This window comes from Salvelinus alpinus, chromosome 2 (genome assembly GCF_045679555.1).
Source record: "Salvelinus alpinus chromosome 2, SLU_Salpinus.1, whole genome shotgun sequence".
NCBI lineage: Eukaryota > Metazoa > Chordata > Actinopteri > Salmoniformes > Salmonidae > Salvelinus > Salvelinus alpinus.
This window is the reverse complement of record NC_092087.1, coordinates 67,921,343-67,945,810: the sequence shown is the minus strand read 5'-3', so window position 1 is coordinate 67,945,810 and position 24,468 is coordinate 67,921,343. Positions and strand designations below refer to the sequence as shown.

The 24,468-nt window shown below is 45.2% G+C and overlaps 1 protein-coding gene across 1 annotated transcript in view; it reads left to right on the top strand.

Annotated features, from left to right (window-relative positions):
• Positions 1 to 24,468, top strand: part of LOC139567517 (cytoplasmic phosphatidylinositol transfer protein 1-like) — a 73,842-nt gene that overhangs the window by 43,107 nt on the left and 6,267 nt on the right. The window contains exons 2-8 of the mRNA XM_071388843.1: positions 7,466 to 7,614; positions 12,709 to 12,797; positions 13,367 to 13,374; positions 15,413 to 15,484; positions 21,391 to 21,489; positions 22,343 to 22,498; positions 22,916 to 22,979. Of these exons, the coding sequence (XP_071244944.1) occupies positions 7,466 to 7,614; positions 12,709 to 12,797; positions 13,367 to 13,374; positions 15,413 to 15,484; positions 21,391 to 21,489; positions 22,343 to 22,498; positions 22,916 to 22,979 (637 nt within the window). The remainder of the gene's footprint in view (positions 1 to 7,465; positions 7,615 to 12,708; positions 12,798 to 13,366; positions 13,375 to 15,412; positions 15,485 to 21,390; positions 21,490 to 22,342; positions 22,499 to 22,915; positions 22,980 to 24,468) is intronic.

The following is a 24,468-nucleotide window of genomic DNA, read 5'->3' as shown; positions in this document are numbered from 1 at the left end:
CTGTATCCAGCCCCCCCTCTCTCTACCTCTCGCAGCCCAGTGGTGGTAGTGTTACATGAGCTGCTGGCTCAGGCCCTAATCTGGTCCTGTCATTGTGTCTGTGCTGAGGCTCTTGGGATGTGTGCATTGTGTCTGAGATGAGAGGAGCAGGGCAGAGAAACCATCATCGAGAACGACTCTCAGTGCAGCTATGTTGAGTACATGGGAAAAGGGAAATGCTGTGCTTCTCTCTCTCTCTCTCCCTTCCTCACAAACTTAATCAAGCCTTCATCTGGCTCAGAGCCCCCTCCCTACCGACATGTTATCACACTGATGATACCCGGATTTACACACACATACTAATTGAGCCCCCTGCACCTATTGACTCAGAAGCACACAGGGATAATCTTATCTTGAGAGAGCAGTACCCCCTGCGCGCTGCACAATTGATTAAATGTGCACATCAATGTGGAAGTGTATGGAATATATTGCCCATCTGAGTGAATGAGGCTGCTAGGGAGTGATGGGGCCATAGCTGAGACAGCAGTATCTGGAAGCGGAGGGTGGGAGGTGGGAGGAGGAGGGGGTTACGGTATGGCATGTCGTAAAGGGGACTATCAGTGTAATCCTAGCCAGGCATTCTCCATAGGGAATAATGGGTATTTGATGCAGCACGCCACGCCAGTTCAATGGCGTGTTGATCTCTGTGGTCAGCATGATCTATACTGTGTGTATGGAAGGGGAGGGTGTGTGTTTGGTTGGGGGGGGGGGGGCTTGTGTGTGTTGTTCCAACCTGTGAGAGTGTATAGATGTGTTTGCTCTGCCACTGCCTCTCCCTCTGCAGTGGGAGCTGAGAACAGATCTCTATCAGGCCGGGGTTATCTCCCCTGAGCCAGCTATATTCTCACCATATCTATCAGGCCGGGGTTATCTCCCCTGAGCCAGCTATATTCTCACCATGCCTTCTTTTTTTCAATGGAGGTAGGCTATTACAGGCAATCTGATCTAATCATGTAGCCTATCTCCCCCTTTTATGTTGTCTCCCATTATGGCTTTGCTAATCCATCAGTTTAATTGTTGGCAGTGCTCATTGTTGTCCATTGGAGGGGGGTTTAAGAGGCCCATAGAGAATAAACTGAGCCGTACATTGTTTGTAGATTATCTCTTGGCAGTATTAGACTACTCTGAAAGAGAATACAAGGATTGAACTGGTTCTGATGCCTACCTTTTGGAATGTACGCTGCACCTGGAATTTCCTACACTCTCATATTCTCTCTCTCTCTGACTCTCTCTACCTGCTCTCCCTCTGCCGACAGAGACCCATTCAAGCCTTAATGGAGATGAGAAAACTTGAGAAATGGGAAAACAGAAATGAATAAGGAGCTAATTCATATGAACTGTCTGCCTTTGGGGCAGGGGAGAGATTTATTTTGACATTCTCTCTCTTTTGTCGCAGCTATTCTCTGGTTGGGAGCGTGTATTTTTTGCTACCTGCCAGGGCTAGCGGTCGCGGTAATGGATTCTCCCCATGGTTGCTATGGAGCTCCTCGGGGGTTGACAATAATGTCTGGTTCACGAGGTGGAACAGCACAATTAGCGTAGCTATTAGCGTTAGCGTGAACCAGAGGGGCGCAGACTAGAGGTGTAGGTAGCGTTGGATAATTGGATTAGAGGCAAGAAGGTTCACTGATCGCCTACTTTGTAGTATAGGCTAGTCTTCCAGTGCTTTCCGTGACTTTCAGCAATATACACACACAGACAGATACATATTCATTGGTATTCAGCAACTGTAAGACGCCATCTTTTGCAACATTATTTGCGATGTCAACAATGACACGACCAACTCTTTATTGCCTTGTGTAGGCTATTCTAGATGCATCACAAGTGTGCCTTACAGCTGTTGTGTCGTTTAAACATATTAGTGCACAATGTCTCCCTTTCATCTTGAGCCCCAATATGAATATCAGTCGGTGTTTACTTTTTTAATTAAAACAACTGTTTAGATGTTCAGAAACGGGCAAGAAGACGAGTTTGGCTCTGGGCCAAGCGTTCGTTAACACACCCAATTAAAAACAAGCTGCTGGCGCTTTTAGCACGTCTATTTGTGAAGACGCATTAGACCTGGAGGCCGGTGTGTTTGATGAGCAACGTCCAAATAGAATAACGAGTGGAAATAATCTCTGGGTAGAATTCCTCCACCCAACCCTCCCTCTTTTACCGCCCTCAGCCTCTCATTTCCCTCTCTCCGACCCAGGCGATTTATGGTGAGCCCGTCTGCCTCCGGGCTCACCATAAATCGCCTCCCTTTCGCTTCCTTGGCGAAGCGTGCCGCATCGATCGTACATCATCACCAGGGGAATTCTGATACTAGCCACCATCGATTGTTGCCGCTTTAATGCCGCTTTTGTTTATTCATATCTTCGCTGTCCACTCCGGACTGTGGTTGTCTGAGAAGTAGTATAGGCCACACGACCTGACAGTTTTTCCTGGTCAAGTCACATTGTCAGGAACACTTCTGGTTAGCCCTTAGCCCGAAGGCTAACGTCATACTGTACTCCATAACCCGATCCCATAGTTTTTCCTGGTCAGGTCACCCTGAACATAACCTGACCTCTAATAACACACGGTCTATACCGAGGTATGGTCTAGGCCTAGAGATATTGCCCAGCTGGTTGTTTTTGAATCCATGGTATTGACTGAGCAGCAGCGTTCTAATCTGTAGCCGTATTGATAAAGCTGTTGTTCAGTGACAGAGACTAATGGGGACAGTGCTCTCAGTTGCATTGTCATCAGGCAAATTGCATAAGCAGGCCAGGGTTGTTGGTTGGGGCTCTTCTGCTTATTGAAGCTTTGATTCATCTCTATTCTTTACATCTCCTGAGACTGCACAGATGCCAAAGAAACTAGGGTTGCTTTCCAAATGGCAACCTATTCCCTATATAGTGCACTACCTGTGACCATGGCCCATAGGGTACACTATAGGGAATAGGGTGCCATTTGGGATGCATCCTAGATGAAGTGGGTTTGATCAAGTAGCATGTTTTAACGCCGATTCCGTAGACTATCAAAGCGCTCCATTTTTATTGACCGACAGAAGGATGATATTGAAATGATCAACGCCAAACGTTGTTTGTCCTGCAAACAGTTCCAACTAGCCTGCGAACACCACTGCTTTTCTCAGTTAATAATTCAAACCAGTGGTGGCTGGTGGGCGGAGATATCGCAGGAACGGGATCAAACATATGGAAGCCATGTGTTTTATGTTTTTGACACCTTTCCATCTATTCCATTCCAGCCTGTCCTGCTATATCTCTCCCACCAGCCTCCTCTGGTTCAACATGGATCCCCTGCCCCTCATCACTGTTTCAAATGAGAACATGGACGATGGCTTATTCAACCAATACAAGATACTGTATGCTCACTCTCTCTATATTTAGAAACTGCTGCCCCTCGTCAACAAAGATTATGAGGAAGTGAATGAAAGAGGATGTGTCATTTCCAAAACACGACAAATTCGTTTTCAGACCCTTTGTGACTCTCTGTCGTCACAAGGGCTGTTGCGGTGACCTTTATTACCGTCACACCGGCAGTCATGACCGCAGTAAAATTCTACGTGACCGTTGGATCACGGTAATCTCCTCTTATGCACTCTGGACATGTGTAGGTAGTACCCAACTTGCTAATGATCATCAGATCACTGATGGGCTGGTTCTCAGGGCTCTGTTGTCCCTCTAACCGCTTCATGAAATGGGTTTCCATGGCCAAGCAGACGCACACAAGCCTAAGATCACAATGCCAAGTGTTGGTTGGAGCAGTGGAAACCCCTTCTCTGGAGTGATGAATCATGCATCACCATCTGGCAGTCCGACAGACAAATCTGGGTTTGGCGAATGCCAGGAGAACGCTGCCTGCCCAATGCATAGTGCCAACTGTAAAGCTTGGTGGAGGAGGAATAATGGTCTGTGCATACAGAAAAGGTTTGTCAAGATCGGTGTAGATGAACTTGACTGGCCTCAACAGAGCCCTGACCTCAACCCCATCGGACACCTTTGGGATGAATTGGAACGCCGAGTGCGAGCCAGGCCTAATCGCCCAACATCAGTGCCCGACCTGACTAATGCTCTTGTGGCTGATTGGAAGCAAGTCCCCGCAGCAATGTTCCAAAATCTAGTGGAAAGCCTTCCCAGAAGAGTGGAGGCTGTTATAGCAGCAAAGGGGGGACTAACTCCATATTAATGCCCATGATTTTGGAATGAGATGTTCAATGAGCAGGTGAGAGAGAGAGACCACACTTAATGCCCCATAGATTGCAGTATATACTAAGCTTACAAATGGAATTGTTTTAAGATGGTCATAAAATTAATCATTTACCCATTTGATTTGGAATTTTAAGGCCCCTGTAGCCTTTACTGCTATAGCCCATAGAAGCGCATTGAATATAGCACATTTGTACAAAACAGACAATCCAAAAAATAAATAATAAGGAATAAGATGTTGAAGTGTCTGTCCTATATCTGAGAGATATAAGAACTCAGAGATTAAGTTTTTTACCCATGTTTGGTCACGTTATTCGTGGCACATTTTTACCCCCTATTCACTTTTTGCCATTTTTCCAGCCCGGTACTGGGTTACCTTCAGAGGACTCCCCTGATTCTTGTCTACATCGTCAAGCAGAACAACCGACACATTGGTGTTCGTGAGACTCTTCTCCTTTCGATGGTGGTCACTACTATTAGTTTAGCTCACACGGTTTGAGTTTTACAGCCAATTTCGTGGTGATATTCTTGTCCGGATCTTCTCATGTGTAGAAAAAGACTGCTTTCACACGCCCCTTGTTATGGAATAAGCACAAACTTTATATCGGCAGAAAGAGGGGATTGAGCTAAAGCCACAACGGTACGTCTGTATCTTAAACACACGGGGAGCTCTTCAATATTCAAAATGACGTCACCATGTGATGCAGGGGTGTGTCAGTCGACTCATTCAGATGAAGGACATCCTCTCCGAGGATTCTCTCTGTTCCTGTCAGACATCCAGCCAGGACTGCTTCCCTGCTTCCCACCCCCCAAAGGGACACTCCTTGCCCTGGATGATGACATTGCAGTGTCTCCCTCCGCCCCGTCCGCCCTGTCTGTGTGACAAGTCTCGCCCACGCGGGCGCACCGGTCTTAATAATTGATTGCGTCTCGGGCTGCAATGTGCAGAAATGTGCTACTGTAGGTGGTTCCTGGGTGCACTTTTGTGCTGAGGCATCCATTTCTGACACAAGCCCACTCTCCATAGCCCTGGGAGACCTTAGGTTCCGGCTGGTGAGGAATGAGTGAGTCACTCTGAGTGAGTCACTCAAGAAATGCAGTTTCCATTTTTTTGTAAGGTTAAAGGAGAAACCAGCTGACTGTGGAGGACACGGAATGGAGGGTGGGACGTGGTTGTAGTTTAAAGAGCTGTACAAAGTGGCCTCTACACTGCAATGTGACAAACGTTCAGATTATTGCTATTGGGCAGTGTGTGTCCTGAAAACTGTGACACTCGAGGACCCTTGATGATCCTTGACACCATTTTGGGCTTTTGGGGTCAATATGAGGTCAATCCTTCACAGTTTCCTCTGAAGTCACTTAAGATGTTAAGTGCCAAGGCTGATGGAAAAGTTAGAAACATCAATTCCCCCCTTCATCCACTACACCCCCTCCCCCCTTCTCCTCTTCCATTTCCCCCTCTTCCCCCCTTCCTCCTCTTCTCCAAAGCTTTATTTTGCAGCAGCCCGTCAGGTCATGCGTGGAGGATGAGTGGAGAGAGGGATGCAGTAGAGGAGTGACTCAGCAGGGGATGAGTAGAGGGCTTCACTTGTTCTCAGCTGGCCACGGATAAGAGGATTAGCGTCGTTCAGTATCATCGCAGTGTGTCCTCTACCTCTCCCCCTCTTTTTCTCATGCTACCGCTCTCCAGCTTCACCCTCGCTTTTCCCTTGCTCTCCTGAATAATGTTCTCTTATCTCTCTTTCCCTCCATTTATCATCCTCTCTCTCTGCCTATCCTGGTTCTACATTGATCCTCTCTCTCTGCCTATCCTAGTTCTACATTCATCCTCTCTCTCTCTCTCTCTGCCTATCCTGGTTCTACATTCATCCTCTCTCTGCCTATCCTGGTTCTTCATTCATCCTCTCTCTCTCTGCCGGCTCTCTTTTTCTCAATCCTCTCTCCCTCTTTATCTTCCCCCTCTGTCTTTCTAATGCATTCCCTCTTCTCCCAACCTCTCTCTGCCCCCTCTCTTTCCCTCTGTATCTTTCCACTCCTTTCCCAGCCACACCCTCCCTCTCGCTCTCTCTGGCTGTCCTTTCTATCTCACCCTCTCTCTCGCTCTCCCTACCTCCTCCCACCTCTCTCTTTCCATCCTTTGTCTCTAGCTCTGGGACAGCAGCTTAACTCTGATCAAAATACAGTCTTTGTGGATTAACCTTGAATTATTAAAGCCTCAATAGATTGGTCAGGAAGTCTCAGAAGCACTTCACTGGTGGTCTTTCTTTCTAGTAGTCTTCAAAGGAAAGGGCAAGAGCCCTGAAAACAATGACTTCAAAATGTTGGTGGTGACATCCTGAAGGGTGAAATTAAATCTACCTCAAACTCAACTGTTTAATAAAGCATTTGTGACAGATGAAGCGCATACAAAATAGCTGTAATTTATTTGGTGTTTACGTGTCATAAGAGATTATTATATCTGTGTGTTTCACTTTTGCATTGCTGTGTGGTTGTCGGTTGAACTCTTTGCTTCTGCTGCTGGCATAAGCTCACCCATCTCTGGTCTGGTCCCCCTCTCTGTTTCCTCCAGACAAATCCACTTTTCAGCAGGACAATAACCTAAAACGCAAGGCCAAATATACACTGGAGTTGCTTACCAAGACGACATTGAATGTTCTTGAGTGGCCAAGTTACAGTTTTGACTTAAATCGCCTTAAAAATATATGGCTTGACTTAAATATATATATTTTTTAAGAATAATGGGCAAATATTGTACAATCCAGATTTACAAAACTCTCGCAGACTTACTCAGAAAGAAACAACTGTATTGCTGTCAAAGGTGATTCTCACATGTATTGACTCGGGGTTGAATACTTATCGAATCAAAATATATCAGTTTATATTTATTTTTATTAATTTTATTACACAGTATTTTGTGTAGATCGTTGACCCAAAAAATGACAATTAAATCAATGTTAATCCCATTTTACAACACAACAAAATGTGGAAAAAGTAAAGGGGTGTGAATGCTTTCTGAAGGCGCTATATATGAGGTCATATGTGTTCTTCCTGTTCACGCCTGTGCTTGTTAATGTTTGGGTTCATGTTACGGTCATGGTCGGGTCCACCTCTCTGTTTCCTCCGTTACAGGACTGATCAGCTGTATTCGATTCTTTTGTTAAACTGAACGTGTTCATGTTGCGATCGTACCCTGAACATCCTGCGGTCTTGTCTCCCTCTGTTCTCTCCAGTACAGGATTGGCCAGCTATATATGATCAGCAAGCACAGCCATGAGCAGAGTGACCGCGGTGAGGGGGTGGAGGTGGTCCAGAATGAACCGTTTGAGGACCCCGCCCACGGTCAGGGCCAGTTCACCGAGAAACGTGTCTACCTCAACAGGTGAGTGACCATCATCCACCCATGTTAAAGGTACAATCTGGGATCTGTCCAATGGTTGTACACCAAAACAAGATGCGGGGCTGCTGTTTTACTGAATATAAAATCCCAGATTGTAGCTTTAACTCTTCCACTTTTACAAGTGGACATTATTTATAGGTTTAGTGCACTGTATAGGGAATAGGGTGCCTTTTGGAACGCAGGCAAAGTGTTGTTCCTCACACACTCGACGCTTCGCATGGCAGACTGCTGCTGTCATGTTGCCCCGAGTTACTTCGCCCTCACAGCTGTGCAACACACAATACTCCACCCCCTCACGTCTTGGCTCTCAGCCGTGTGTGTGTGTGACCTCTCCCAGCGCATCGCTGAGCATCCAAGGACAGAAACTTCCCAAGTCGGCAATATCTAGAGAGAGAGGGACAGAGAGAGCTAGATTTCATCACAAATGCCTGCGTCAGCGACCGGGATGCCCGGGACCTAAAGGTGCTGAGTCAGCAGGGTCTGCCCTGCCGTACCGCTAATCCTTGAGAGAGAGACGGAGAGAGAGAGCCGGGGGGAACAGAGGGACACAGAGGAGAGAGTGAATGGGAAGGAGGGAGTGCAAGAGAGAGAGAGAGAGGGCAAAAGAGGGAAAGAGAGACAGGCATATTCAGAAGGAGACATATTTTAACATTATCAAAAAAACCTGCTGCAGGCTCTTCAAAACAACAGATCTTGGATCAGGTCTTATCACACTCCCTCCCACTTGAATCTGTCATGGCATACATGATGTTTTGTTTGAATAAGGACTGGCTATATAATAACAAATGTCACTACCCAACTCCCATTAGGGAAAACGTCACCATTCATTATTGTAAGAGAAGATGTGGACACAGTTCATCAGAGGACACAGTATGACGATGAGGGAATTATGTAGTGAGGTTGAGCAACAGCAGGGACACTGTGTGTGTTTTTGAGAGTGTGTGTGTGTGTTTGTGTGCATATGTTAACTCGCCACTCGTTGTGCAACCACGGCTACAGTCACCTAAGCCCCTACCACCTCTTAAACACACTCCCTCTGCTCTAGTTCTTCACAGCAGATGGGTGCCTCTCAGCCGTGTGTGTGTGTGTGTGTGTGTGTGTGTGTGTGTGTGTGTGTGTGTGTGTGTGTGTGTGTGTGTGTGTGTGTGTGTGTGTGTGTGTGTGTGTGTGTGTGTGTGTGTGTGTGTGTGTGTGTGTGTGTGTGTGTGTGTGTGTGTGTGTGTGTGTGTGTGTGTGTGTGTGTGTGTGTGTGTGTGTGTGTCCAGCTGACTACTACAAGTACAACCTCTCCATAAACATCCATCTCAGGTTTAGTGAACCTGGTGTCTGCCTTATGTAAGGAGGGAGAGAGAGGAGAAAAGAAAGAGAGAGGGAGACTACTCCAAGACACAGTGAATCCGCCAGCTCTTCTCAACCTTCCGTGTAAACCAAGGCCTTTCTGTCATGAAAATATAAATGTCATGAAAATAATTTAAGATGAGAAGAACGTTGTAAATGTAATAGAAGACATTTAGTTTAGGGCCAGTTATGTATTGTGCGTCACAACAGAACAGGACAAATATGATTTATTTAATAAAAAATACATTGGCCCTAATATTCCAAAGCAAGCAGGAAATTGAAGCCAGTGAGCATTGTGTCATGGTCCCCAGCACTCAATCACCTTTCTGATTCGCTAGATTATTGTTCTAGTGCTGTTCTGGCATGAATAGCTTGAATAACCTCTGAACTTAAACATTCATTAGGAATTCATTATTTCAATGGTCTTCATTACACATCGACTCGGATGGTTTATTTTGTGATGGAATAAAGTGGGGCTACTTTGCGGACACGCAAACACCACACACAAACACACACACACACATACTAGTCCACACTTTCAGAACTTTAGCGCAGATGACTGGTTTCTCTGCCAGAGTCTTTTATTACTGTAGGAATTTGTGAGGTGTGAAAAGTGTGGGATGGAGAAACCTTACCACCGCCTACAGAGCTTGGCGGGTGCAGTGTGAAGTGCCATAGTGTGCCAATGCGCGCCACAGTGTGTCAACGCGTACCACAGTGTATCAATGCGCGCCAACACGTTGGTACACATTGACACACTGTGGCGCATTGACACACTGTGGCGCGCAGCTTGGCGGGTGCAGTGTGAAGCGCCACAGTGTGTGTCAATGCGTACCACAGTGTATCAATGCGCGCCACAGTGTGTCAATGCGCGCCACAGTGTGTCAATGCGTACCAATGTGTTGACGAGCATGAAGGATTGTTTAAAAGAAGAATGAGAGACGTTGAGCAGATGGAGGAGTGACTGTCATTTGCTTTTGGGGGATAGGTTGTCAAAAGTTGGCCTGTCAACATTATCACAATGTTTCTTTGGCGCATCGGTTTATTTTTATATCAGCTGTCACCATGTGTTCACAGTCATGTAGCTAACTTCTTTATCAATGTGTGATCAAAGAAAATTGAATATCTAAACTTTTATCAGAAATTAGAGGCTTACATGCACGTGCGCACACACACCAATCTCTATGCTACACTGCAGACACACACACCAATCTCTATGCTACACTGCAGACACACACACCAATCTCTATGCTACACTGCAGACACACACACCAATCTCTATGCTACACTGCAGACACACACACCAATCTCTATGCTACACTGCAGACACACACACCAATCTCTATGCTACACTGCAGACACACACACCAATCTCTATGCTACACTGCAGACACACACACCAATCTCTATGCTACACTGCAGACACACACACCAATCTCTATGCTACACTGCAGACACACACACCAATCTCTATGCTACACTGCAGACACACACACCAATCTCTATGCTACACTGCAGACACACACACCAATCTCTATGCTACACTGCAGACACACACACCAATCTCTATGCTACACTGCAGACACACACACCAATCTCTATGCTACACTGCAGACACACACACCTTTATATGCACTGTTGCACTCACTAGAGCCTTTGAGTAAATGTCCCTTCAGCTTTCTCTGCCAAGGCTAGTGTGCTTCTGTTTCGTTGCACCTGTGTGCAGAAGAGCTCTCAACCTCTCCAACAAAACCTTGGCGTTGTAATCAAAAACACAAACCCCTTGCTGTCTCTGCCAGGCCGGTTCCCCTCTCTCCACTGGGATTCTCTGCCTCTAACCCTGTTACAGGGGCTGAGTCACTGGCTTGCTGGTGCTCTTTCATGCCGTCCCTAGGAGGGGTGCGTCACTTGAGTGGGTTGAGTTACTGACGTGATCTTCCTGTCTGGGTTGGCGCCCCCCCTTGGTTTGTGCTGTGGTGGAGACCTTTGTGGGCTATACTCGGCCTTGTCTCAGGATTGTAAGTTGGTGGTTGAGGATTTCCCTCTAGTGGTGCGGGGGCTGTGCTTTGGCAAAGTGGGTGGGGTTATATCCTTCCTGTTTGGCCCTGTCCGGGGGTTTCTTCGGATGGGGCCACAGTGTCTCCTGACCGCTCCTGTCTCAGCCTCCAGTATTTATGCTGCAGTAGTTTATGTGTCGGGGGGCTAGGGTCAGTTGGTTACCTGGAGTACTTCTCCTGTCTTATCCAGTGTCCTGTGTGAATTTAAGTATGGTCTCTCTAATTCTCTCGTTCTCTCTTTCTCTCTGAGAACCTGAGCCCTAGGACCATACGTCAGGACTACCGGGCATGATGACACCTTGCTGTCCCCAGTCCGCCTGGCCTTGCTGCTATTCCAGTTTCAACTGTTTTGCCTGCGGTTACGGAACCCCTACCTGTCCCAGACCTGCTGTTTTCAACTCTTAATGATCGGCTATGAAAAGCCAACTGAGATTTATTCCTGATTATTATTTGACCATGCTTGTCATTTATGAACATTTTGAAAATCTTGGTTTCTCTAATTTTCTCCTTCTCTCTTTCTTTCTCTCGGAGGACCTGAGCCCTAGGACCATACGTCGGGACTACCGGCCGTGGTGACTCCTTGCTGTCCCCAGTCCGCCTGGCCTTGCTGCTATTCCAGTTTCAACTGTTCTGCCTGCGGTTATGGAACCCCTACCTGTCCCAGACCTGCTGTTTTCAACTCTTAATGATCGGCTATGAAAAGCCAACTGAGATTTATTCCTGATTATTATTTGACCATGCTTGTCATTTATGAACATTTTGAAAATCTTGGCTCTCTCTAATTTTCTCCTTCTCTCTTTCTTTCTCTCGGAGGACCTGGGCCCTAGGACCATGCGTCGGGACTGCCGCCCGTGGTGACTCCTTGCTGTCCCCAGTCCGCCTGGCCTTGCTGCTATTCCAGTTTCAGCTGTTCTGCCTGCGGTTATGGAACCGCCACCTGTCCCAGACCTGTTGTTTTTCAACTCTTGATGATCGGCTATGAAAAGCCAACTGAAAATTATTCATGATTATTATTTGACCATGCTTGTCACTTATGAACATTTTTGAACATCTTGGCATAGTTCTGTTATAATCTCCACCCGGCACAGCCAGAAGAGGACTGGCCACCCCTCATAGCCTGGTTCCTCTCTAGGTTTCTTCCTAGGTTTTGGCCTTTCTAGGGAGTTTTTCCTAGCCACCGTGCTTCTACACCTGCATTACTAGCTGTTTGGGGTTTTAGGCTGGGTGTCTGTACAGCACTTCGAGATATTAGCTGATGTACGAAGGGCTATATAAAATAAAATTGATTGATTGATTGATTGATTGAGGTCGTGTTGCGAGGCTATAGAGTGCTGCTCTCTCTTATCTTTTTCAATCTTCTTTGTTTCATTTTCAAGTTTATTTTTTATACCGCCTTCAATGGCCGGGGCTTTTAAACATGCCCACTCACCTTGAGAAAGAAAGAAAGAAAGGAGGGAGGGAGGGAGGGAGGGAGGGAGGGAGGGAGGGAGGGAGGGAGGGAGGGAGGGAGGGAGGGAGGGAGGGAGGGAGGGAGAAAATCGACTCAAGCTTTAGAAATTATTAATCAGACCAATTACTCAGACATGATGTATCTCTCTCTCCATCTCTTTCTTTTTCTCTCGCTCTCTCTCTCTCTGTCTCTCTCTCTGTCTCTTCTCTCTCACCCTCTCTCTTTTTTCAGTAAATTGCCCAGCTGGGCTCGAGCAGTGGTGCCCAACATCTTCTACGTAACAGAGAAGGCCTGGAACTACTACCCCTATACCATAACAGGTGAGCACACACACGCACACACACACACACACACACACACACTCTCACACACACACACACACACACTCACACCGATGTGTTATTGTAGAACCAGGATCCATTCATACCAGGCACCACAGATGGTTGTGTGCGGTCAGAAATGAGCTCTGACCACGTATCGACCGTAACCCTAGCGGAGAAGTACCAGGCTAACCTCAACCTAATCTGGTTACTGTGACACAGCTCATAGCATAGCCAGGCTAGCTGAGTCACGTTATGCTATAGTGCACACAGCTAACCAAAAAAACGTTCCCGAGAACATTCTGGCAACGTTTCTGTCTGGTTATGTAAGACTATCAGTTCAGTCAGCATCAGTTCCCAGAAATGTTTCTTCAAAAGTCAATGGGAAATGTTCAGCAGCATTCTGGATGTGTGAGCTGTGTTGTTTCTTGTGTCATGTTGTGCTCCTTCACGTTGTATCACATCGTAACCGGTTTCTGTTCTTCTGTGTTGTTGCGTTATTGAAGCCCTAACTGTGGTGTGTTTTCTCCCCTCGGCTCCCACGCGTCCCTCTGGGCCTGCCCCTGTAGAGTACACCGTAAGTATCTCTTCCTTTTATTGATCACAGAGTTGTGAAGAGAGCCACCGCAGTTCAATAATGTACAGGGCGTCAGGATGCATTTAATGCAGCAACATGGAAGGACCAGGAAAGAACGCCACATCTCTCTCTAAAACCGTTTTCTTCTGCTTCACTGGTTGTTTTAGTTAGACGTTACGTAAGGAGTCAGTGTTTTGGGATATGTGTATATAGAAGGCTTGGGTTGTGTCGTTTTTTTTGCAAATGTATTGTGTCATTTTTGGATTTATATAAAATGTAAGTGGCTTTGTTAGAATGAAGCTTCCCCCTATGGAGACATTAGTATGGCTCTCCATAGCAACAGGTTAGCGTCAGTGTGTGTGCGCGCTTGTGCATTTCCGTGTGCGTCTTCTGAATTGCAGCTCTCTTCATGGTGGTGTATGTCTGTAGCTAGGCATGCACTCTCCAGAGATAAAGACATATCCATTCCCTTGTTTCGCTCACGAGAAGCGTCATACATTTTTACTGCCCTGAGGATTCAACTGCCTTTGAGGTGTCAAGTGATGTCCATTTGCTTTGCTTTGCTTTGCTGCCATAGCCAGAGCTTTCTTAAATACTTTTCTCCTGAGCTTTCTTAAATACTTTTCTCTTGAGCTTTCTTAAATACTTTTTACTTGGTATTAAATGCTTTTAAAGCTGCAATGTGTCACTTTTTGGGCGACCCGACCAAATTCACATAGAAATGTGAGTTATACATCTGTCATTCTCATTGAAAGCAAGTCTAAGTAGCGGTGCTTGTTTTGTCACATAAACTGAAATTAGGCTAACTATTGGAATTTTAGCAACCAGGAAATGGTGGAGCGATTTCTGCGTAGTTCATCTTTAAGTAACGTATTTTCACCTGTCCATATCTTTTTGAGGTTTAGGTATCCTCTATTTGTGTGGGTGGGTTTGCTGTTGTGTTTATACATGACTCTATACAACTATTAGCTGTTATAGATGCTTATAGCAAGTCTTATAATGTGTTAGAAGGCATCATAATAACCGATGCAAGCAGTAGAATCAGATTTAAAAAACGGATACAAACAAAGCTTATGGAACAGGGGGAACTGTGAATCAACAGAAACATGCATACACACACATGATAACATACGCACTATACACACATGTACACATGGACTTTGTGTTGTAGATATGTGGTGGTGGAGTATGGATCTGAGGGCGCACACTTAGTGTGTTGTGAATTCTGTAATGAATGTGTTTGGAATGTTGTCTTTAAATTGTATAACTGCCTTCATTTTGCCGGACCCCAGGAAGAGTGGCTGCTGCCTTGGGGATCCATAATATATACAAATACAAATAATGCTTTATACACTGGTAGTTCACAGCAAGTGTTTCCAAGAACTCTTTACAACCAACATCAGTCTCAACGCCGTTATCAAAACATTACTGTAGCAGTGTTTTATGTCAAAGGGTTCAAGATTGATGACGGTCTTCGAAACCTGCCGGCCGGTGGCCCCTGTAACATACTGTCTGAAACTTCTAAAGCCTTTGAGCTGTGGCATTTTGAAACTCTCCGAAAGTGATAAATGCCACCACCGTGAGTCATATGGCTTTATATAGAGAGGAGCAGCAGGAGCGGATTGAGGAGAGGAGGAGGGGGGAGGAGGGAAAGGGGGATGAGGGGGAGACATGGCTTTGACAGTGACAGAGTTTCGGGCTCGATAAAAGGCTGTGTGTGAGTCATAGGAGGGGTACATGCACGCACGCGCACGCACACACACGCGCAACGCAGACACACACAGATCACACTCAGACACAGACACGAGCACATGGACATGCATACAGAGCACACTCCCATTCATTCATCTCCCCTTTCTGAACAAAGCACCAAACACATCAGTTGGTGGGGATACTGGTACAAGACGTCTAGAGACTAAATGTCTCGATGACACACAAACAATTATACAACTAAACACCAGTTTCAGGGGACAGAGGTTGTTTTCCCACCATTTTCAAATGTCTCACCTGATACATCTCATCTGTTTTTGTTTCGCAGTGTTCTTTCTTGCCCAAGTTCTCCATTCACATAGAGACGAAATACGAGGACAACAAAGGCAGCAATGACAACGTGAGTAAAGACCGTGTGTGTGTGTGTGTGTGTGTGTGTGTGTGTGTGTGTGTGTGTGTGTGTGTGTGTGTGTGTGTGTGTGTGTGTGTGTGTTGCACTGAGGCCTTCAGTATGATAAAGTAATTCCATAATAGGGGCCTTATGACCCCCTCAGTGTCTGCCAAGTGCAGCTCTGCTAATTGAAGAGCCCATTTCATTTATACTCTGGCCTTCTCTCTCTCCCAATTCACAAACTCGTTTCTCTACAGAATAATAGTTCTACTGCTATGTTAGCATAATAATATGTTAGGATGAAGGGTGTGTGTGCGTGTGTGTGTGAGGAGTTGTCAGTCTTGGTCTTAGAAAAGTCCACTCTCTCTTAATGTTGTAAGAGTGAGTAGATGGGCATCAACCTGTCTGGTCATTTATCATGGTGTGTGTGAGAGATCCACTTCCATGGCCAGACAATGTTAGTGAAAGTCCTGCAGATGTGAAAAGTAAAGGAGAGGATGTTATTATCAGAGTGAATGTAAAGGAGAGGATGTTATTATCAGAGTGAATGTAAAGGAGAGGATGTTATTATCAGAGTGAATGTAAAGGAGAGGATGTTATTATCAGAGTGAATGTAAAGGAGAGGATGTTATTATCAGAGTGAATGTAAAGGAGAGGATGTTATTATCAGAGTGAATGTAAAGGAGAGGATGTTATTATCAGAGTGAATGTAAAGGAGAGGATGTTATTATCAGAGTGAATGTAAAGGAGAGGATGTTATTATCAGTGTGAATGTAAAGGAGAGGATGTTATTATCAGAGTGAATGTAAAGGAGAGGATGTTATTATCAGAGTGAATGTAAAGGAGAGGATGTTATTATCAGAGTGAATGTAAAGGAGAGGATGTTATTATCAGAGTGAATGTAAAGGAGAGGATGTTATTATCAGAGTGAATGTAAAGGAGAGGATGTTATTATCAGACTGAATGTAAAGGAGAGGATGTTATTATCAGAGTGAATGTAAAGGAGAGGATGTTATTATCAGAGTGAATGTAAAGGAGAGGATGTTATATCAGACTGAATGTAAAGGAGAGGATGTTATATCAGACTGAATGTAAAGGAGAGGATGTTATATCAGACTGAATGTAAAGGAGGGGATGTTATTATCAGAGTGAATGTAAAGGAGAGGATGTTATTATCAGAGTGAATGTAAAGGAGAGGATGTTATTATCAGACTGAATGTAAAGGAGAGGATGTTATTATCAGAGTGAATGTAAAGGAGAGGCTGTTATTATCAGACTGAATGTAAAGGAGAGGATGTTATATCAGACTGAATGTAAAGGAGAGGATGTTATTATCAGACTGAATGTAAAGGAGAGGATGTTATTATCAGAGTGAATGTAAAGGAGAGGATGTTATTATCAGAGTGAATGTAAAAGGCAGCCTCACTCTGGTCTTTACATCTGTAATCCAACCCCAGCCTACCTCTCGTCTCTAACAACTGCTGTGGCCAGTGTCCCTGTGCGTGCACACACACAACACACACACGCGCGCTTGGAGTCATATCACACACACACACACATATCACGTACACATTTGTTGTTGCGTACAGACACACGGATGCAGACACACGGATGTGTTTGCACGCACAAGTTCCACTAAAAAGCTCCCATGTGAATCTATCCGTGGACACTGCAGCTTCAGGGCTGACCAGCACAAGCTCTGGTCTTTTACAACCCTGTATAATCTGGTCCAAATTTCAGAGTCTCCTCTGCCAAGATACTGTACGTTGTGAAACAATATGCAGCCCTGTGTTTCTGTGCTCACGGTGATATGGAAGATAATGTCAGGTTGTAAAAACGTGTTTTCACGCTCACAATCCTGTTTCCTGACAGATAAGGGGTTAAATGTCTGTTTGAATGTAATGTGTGTTTGTGTGTCTGCCTGTGTGTACATCCATACTATGAAGTGCGTCTGTGGAAATCCGTGTGAATGACAGAGTGTGAATGAAGTAGTGTGTGTGTGTGTGTGTGTGTGTGTGTGTGTGTGTGTGTGTGTGTGTGTGTGTGTGTGTGTGAGCAGACTACATATTCTGTCTGAATGAATGAATGGAGGGTGTGGTTAGATGATGTGATTGACAATTCCACAGTCATAGCAGACCGTGACAGGGCAGGGCTGCCGTTAGGTTTGGAGAAGAGCCATTGCTTAAATACTGTCCCTAATGGTTCATGGTTGTCATTATCTCTCTCTCTCTCTCTCTCTCTCTCTCTCTCTCTCTCTCTCTCTCTCTCTCTCTCTCTCTCTCTCTCTCTCTCTTTCTCTCTTTCTCTCTCTCTCTCTCTCTCTCTCGTTCTCTCACTTTCTCTCTGTCTTGTTCTCTCACTTTCTCTCTCTCTCGTTCTCTCACTTTCTCTCTGTCTTGTTCTCTCACTTTCTCTCTCTCGTTCTCTCACTTTCTCTCTCTCGTTCTCTCACTTTCTCTCTCTCTCGTTCTCTCACTCTCTCTCTCTCGTTCTCTCACATTCTCTCTCTCTCTCTCTCTCGTTCTCTCTCTCACTTTCTCTCTCTCTCTCGTTCTCTCTCTCTCTCGTTCTCTCTCTCTCTTGTTCTCTCTCTCGTTCTCTCTCTCTCTCTCTATCTGTCTGTCTCCTTGAGACTTCACCATTAGACAGTTGCATAGTTTCTTTCTCTGCCTCTTACTTGCTCGTTTTCATTCATTCTTGCACGCTCTCTTTCTTCTTCCCTCCATCTTCTTTGTCCTTTCTCCCTCTCTCTCTTACTTCTCCCCTCTTCCTAACGTTCCTACTCTCTCCCCTCATTATTTATGACACGTTCTCTCTCCCTCATTCTCTCTCCTCTACCCTCATTATTTATTACACGTTCTCATTCTCTCTCCTCTTCCCTCATTATTTATGACACGTTCTCTCTCCTCTTCCCTCATTATTTATGACACGTTCTCATTCTCTCTCCTCTACCCTCATTATTTATTACACGTTCTCATTCTCTCTCCACTCATTATTTATTACACGTTCTCCCTCTCTCATTCTCTCTCCTCTACCCTCATTATTTATTACACGTTCTCATTCTCTCTCCTCTTCCCTCATTATTTATGACACGTTCTCTCTCCTCTTCCCTCATTATTTATGACACGTTCTCCCTCTCTCATTCTCTCTCCTCTTCCCTCATTATTTATGACACGTTCTCCCTCTCTCATTCTCTCTCCTCTTCCCTCATTATTTATGACACGTTCTCCCTCTCTCATTCTCTCTCCTCTTCCCTCATTATTTATGACACGTTCTCTCTCCTCTTCCCTCATTATTTATGACACGTTCTCATTCTCTCTCCTCTACCCTCATTATTTATTACACGTTCTCATTCTCTCTCCACTCATTATTTATTACACGTTCTCCCTCTCTCATTCTCTCTCCTCTACCCTCATTATTTATTACACGTTCTCATTCTCTCTCCTCTTCCCTCATTATTTATGACACGTTCTCTCTCCTCTTCCCTCATTATTTATGACACGTTCTCCCTCTCTCATTCTCTCTCCTCTTCCCTCATTATTTATGACACGTTCTCCCTCTCTCATTCTCTCTCCTCTTCCCTCATTATTTATGACACGTTCTCCCTCTCTCATTCTCTCTCCTCTTCCCTCATTATTTATGACACGTTCTCTCTCCTCTTCCCTCATTATTTATGACACGTTCTCATTCTCTCTCCTCTACCCTCATTATTTATTACACGTTCTCATTCTCTCTCCACTCATTATTTATTACACGTTCTCCCTCTCTCATTCTCTCTCCTCTACCCTCATTATTTATTACACGTTCTCATTCTCTCTCCTCTTCCCTCATTATTTATGACACGTTCTCCCTCTCTCATTCTCTCTCCTCTTCCCTCATTATTTATGACACGTTCTCCCTCTCTCATTCTCTCTCCTCTTCCCTCATTATTTATGACACGTTCTCCCTCTCTCATTCTCTCTCCTCTTCCCTCATTATTGCACTTTCTTCTTCTTACTACTCCCTCCCTCTTTTCTCTGTCCCTTGGCTGCGCTCATCCATGATGGCATGTCACCCCCAATGTGCCAGCAGGACTCTTTCACACAGCTTGTGGCAGAAGGGCCCCTTGGAGGGAGAGGGAGAGAGGTGAGAAAAAGAGCGAGGGAGAGAGGTGAAGAAGTAAAAGAGAGGATACGTAGAGGAAGAGATAAGGATAGAGAGAGGGCGATGAAGATAGGAGATGGAGAGAAGAAAGGAAGATGAGAGAGAAAAAGAGAACAGAGATGGACAAGAAGATAAAGAGAGAGATGACAGGAGACAGAGTGAAAGGGAGAGCAAATGTGCATGTCCACGTCTCTCTGTCTGTAAGCACTGAACCTGAGGATGTCGACCTCCCACCTCCTGAGCACAGCACTACAGCTTCACACCCTGCTATAAGTCACAGAGGGCAACCAGGCAGCGGTCAGAGTCCACACCTCAGTCGACTGTATCGATTGGAGAAACGTGTGTCTGGGAGGGAGGGAGGGAGGGAGGGAGGGAGGGAGATGGTGGGGGGAGGACCACTTTACCAACCTATAAGGCGTCTTGATGTTTTGGCATTTGAGACTAGTCCAAATATAGCACATGATCTGAACCAAAACAAATCTACTGATCATATTGCTTCCAAACATGATATTTAATTTACATTGTCACACAACATCATTTGACATTTTTCTTAATGTAGATATTATACATCAATAAATAAGGTGGAAATATATTATAAATGTGGCACCATCACAGCCACTATGTTCTCGTTGGACTCCTTTTCATAATCATATTTGGCAGCAAGGCATACAATATTCATCCATAGCTACGAGCATGAAGCCTACATATCTCTCTTAGGTTGTGATCCGTGGTGTGAAGTACTCTTTTCAATGTTCTTTCTTGACATTTGTGCAATATTTATCCGTACGCTGCAGTTTCAATACGTCCGCCGGTAGCTCGAAGCATGATGTGTAACGTAGACGTTAAAACACACTTTGAAATGTTGCACTCTGCCCTGGCTGAGGATTCGTTCGCTCATCCCCTGAGGCCTAGCGTAATGGACTATTCCTCTCTCTAACCGAGCCTATCTCACACACACACACACACACACACACACACACACACACACACACACACACACACACACACACACACACACACACACACACACACCTCTAGCTCTTTAGATGGAAACAGAGAGTGGCTAATGCTATTGGTGTCTGTTTGCCCTGCGGCTATATATGAGGTCTGTCTGTCTGTCTGCCTGTCTGTGAGTGTGAATGGGAGATAATGACAGTGAGAGTACTGTACAGTGGAAGTCAATCAACACAAGCTTAGAGCTCTCCCTTCTGGCTGCATTGCGCAATGACGTGTCCCTGCAGTAGCCTAGTGGAGTAGCTAAGTCTAAGTGGTCCATAATCAAAGATCTAAGATCAGGGCCTGTATGTATCAAGCGTCTCAGAGTAGGAGTGCTGATCGAGGATCAGACCCCCTCTGTCCAAGTAATTGTATTCATTATGATCTAAAAGGCTACGCTGATCTAGGATCAGATCCCCTCTGTCCAAGTAATCGTATTCATTATGATCTAAAAGGCTCAACTGATCCTGGATCAGCACTCTGGCTATGAGCTGCTTAGTGACTACTGGCCCTGCTAAATCAAATCAAATATCTGACCCTGTGGATATTCTGACCACTCTGGCTGAAATAGAATGGACATTGACTAGCTTCTGTCAAATAACAAACAGATGACAAATGTCTGTAAATGAAGGGCCTCGAATTATAACACAAAGAAGATACTTTGGGAGGCCCAATCAACATCATTGAGCTGTGTAGTTTTGTAAAGAGAGGATATTGTTGATGCCTGAAGTGATAGATGACTAACTGCACCTCTGGGAATTTTTGTTTGTTTTCAGATCTTCTCAGAAAGTGAAAATAAAGACCAGGAAAGGGAAGTGTGTTTTGTGGATATCGCCTACGACGAGATCCCTGAGAGATACTATAAAGAGTCTGAGGTGAGTGCGTGTGTGTGTGTGTGTGTGTGTGTGTGTGTGTGTGTGTGTGTGTGTGTGTGTGTGTGTGTGTGTGTGTGTGTGTGTGTGTGTGTGTGTGTGTGTGTGTGTGTGTGTGTGTGTGTGTTGTTTCATTAGAGCTAATGGGGCCCAGGCGTTATTGTAGCCACAGGCTGTCTCTGTAGTCAAACACTGGTGATTAGAGTCTTATTATTAGTCTAAAAATAGAACCAGCAACATAGTTCAGACATAACAATGACAGTGGATAGAAGGACATTCACCGATACTCAGTGATACTCAGCGATACTCAGTGATACTCAAAGATACAATGATACAACAGACTGACACCATTTCAGTCTATTGGTTTTGCCCTAAGCATCCTAGTCATCCAAACTATTTCATTGGGTTGGAATTTTATTCAATTAAGTTTACGTTTAGTTATATTCCCGAATTGAGTTTGTATTGCAGGTAAACCCACAAAACACTCCGCAATACAGCTCTGACCAGATAATGCTAGCTAAGCTAACTCTAGCATCACCTTCACCTTCTATTCTCTCCCCATACGCCTCTTCCTTATCTAATTTTCAGTGTAAGAAAATAGCATGTTAGCATATAGCATCTGTGTAAGTATAGTTAGACTGTTGAGTATAGTAGATGCAGTAAGCGGTGGTTGAATGATAAATTGCCTCAGCCCCTGAGATTTAGCGAAGAGTTTCTGGAGGGAAGGATTCCTATTTAACGTTGGCGTTCTATTTTTAGCTTTCCCGTAATGCATTTCTCTCAGGGCACAGAGGTTTGGATTAATGACTGAGATCTACGTTTGTGTGTGTGTGTGTGTGTGTGTCCACCCCAACAGGACCTGCGGTACTTCAAGTCAGAGAAGACGTCGAGGGGCATGCTGCAGGAGGGCTGGAGGGACACCCAGGAGCCCATCATGTGCTCCTACAAGCTGGTCACCGTCAAGTTTGAGGTGTGGGGCCTGCAGACGCGCGTAGAGCAGTTTGTACACAAGGTCAGAGGTCACTCACATACGTACACACAGCCATTCTGTCCTGCACTAAACCCTTCCGCAAAAGGCTTTATACTCAGTGCGTGAGTAGTATGTGACTTAGTGTTCACTATTTAAATAGCAAATAGCAGCCACTTACTCCATAGATAGTGACGGCAAGGTAGCCTAGTGGTTAGAGTGTTGGACTAGTAACCGAAAGGTTGCAAGTTCGAATCGCCGAGCTGACAAGGTACAAATCTGTCGTTCTGCCCCTGAACAAGGCAGTTAAACCCACTGTTCCTAGGCTGTCATTGAAAATAAGAATTTGTTCTTAACTGACTTGCCTAGTTAAATAAAGGTAAAAAAATAGTGCCGGTACATTTTTGTAGATCTGCTCTGAGATCAGTGTTCTCTGACCCCCTCTATTGCCTCTCCCTATAGGTGGTGCGTGACGTGCTGCTCCTGGGCCACAGGCAGGCTTTTGCATGGGTGGATGAGTGGATCGGTAGGTCGACAAGCACTGCTCTATTGGTCCTCTCACTAACTAATCACTGGGTAGTTTTCAGTAGGGCAATTCTTTTTGATGTGTTGAAAGTTAAAATTAGTGTTTCTTATTGGACAAGTATAGGTAGTCCCTCCCAGTTTATTCTGTACCTAATGAACACGCCCCAAGTTTAACACTGGGATCTATGAAGTCAGTCTTTCCTTAGAATGGTATCAATAAGAAAGGACTTCCATTTAGATTTGACTCCTTTTGGGAGTTAAGTGGTTACTGTTGATGCTGTCTCTAATCTACTGTCTGTTTCATTGTGTGTAATAGAACTAAATAAGGCATGTGAACCCCTAAACACCATCCAATTCCCCATCACTGCATCTAACCCTGCTCCATCTTATACGCTGGGTGACCTCTCAGATATCAATAATCCTACTTGGAACACGTAACCAAGGGAGCAGATTCTAAGCCCAGGTCTGGACTAAGAAGCATGCACAATGGAGAATCTCCATTGAAAGTTATTTTTAGTCCAGCAATGGGCATAATCTGTGTCTGGGAAAATCGCCCCCTAGAAGTACTGTCATGTCCAGGGTTGGTCTGTGTTCACTAGCTCACTACTTCAGTCATACACAGACAGCAGCCCCTGGACTGCAGTTCCTTCCATGTTTATCTGTAAAACCAATTCCTGCAATCCTGTGTTGGCGTTCAATCAAACAATATCCCTCCTGTACACTGGTCTGTTTCTTCTTGTGTCAGCAATATTTGTCATTCTTTTTGGCATCAAGGCTTGTAAGATGTTGGCATCGATCCTTGTACGATGTCCATAGTAAACACAAATGGCTCTATTTGCTACAATTTCCTAACAAAAGAATAGCAATTGCTGAAATATCAGGAGATATTACACAGAAGATATTGCACTCATTGAATCATGAAAGCTGTGTGTATGTGGGTCGTGACTGCATGGCAATAAGAGCAGCAGTAATACTAGCAGGACTCTTATTAGCACTCAGCTTTTTCCATGGCTGCAGGGTAAGTCCATAACAAGCCATTACTGCTGTAATGGGACACCGCTACTCACTCTCTCCCTTCTCCTTCACCTCTGGGGGGGTGGGAAAAAATAACTTTCCCTCCTATGCACTGTTTGGATGATTCCCCCTCACCCAAATCCTCCTGACGTATTTGGGATGACCTTGCCTAGGACTGTTCTTTGGGAATGTATTTTTTTTCCGGCGATGCTCCCAACCCTTCCCGTCTGACTCGGAGGGTTCTGGATCATTTATTTTCCCTCTCCTTTCCCTTCTCCCTCTATCCCTCCCTTTCTTCCTCTTCCTAACCCGGCTTTGGCCTGACTAGCTCTCTCCTCTCGACACCAACTCTTTTCGGTCGTGGGAAGCTAGCTCTGCCCTCTCCACCTCCTATTGATTGTGCTTGAACTTTGACCTTTCAGCCCCTCCCAAAAGCGCTAATCACCACCCAGCGCTCTCTACTCACCCACGGCGTG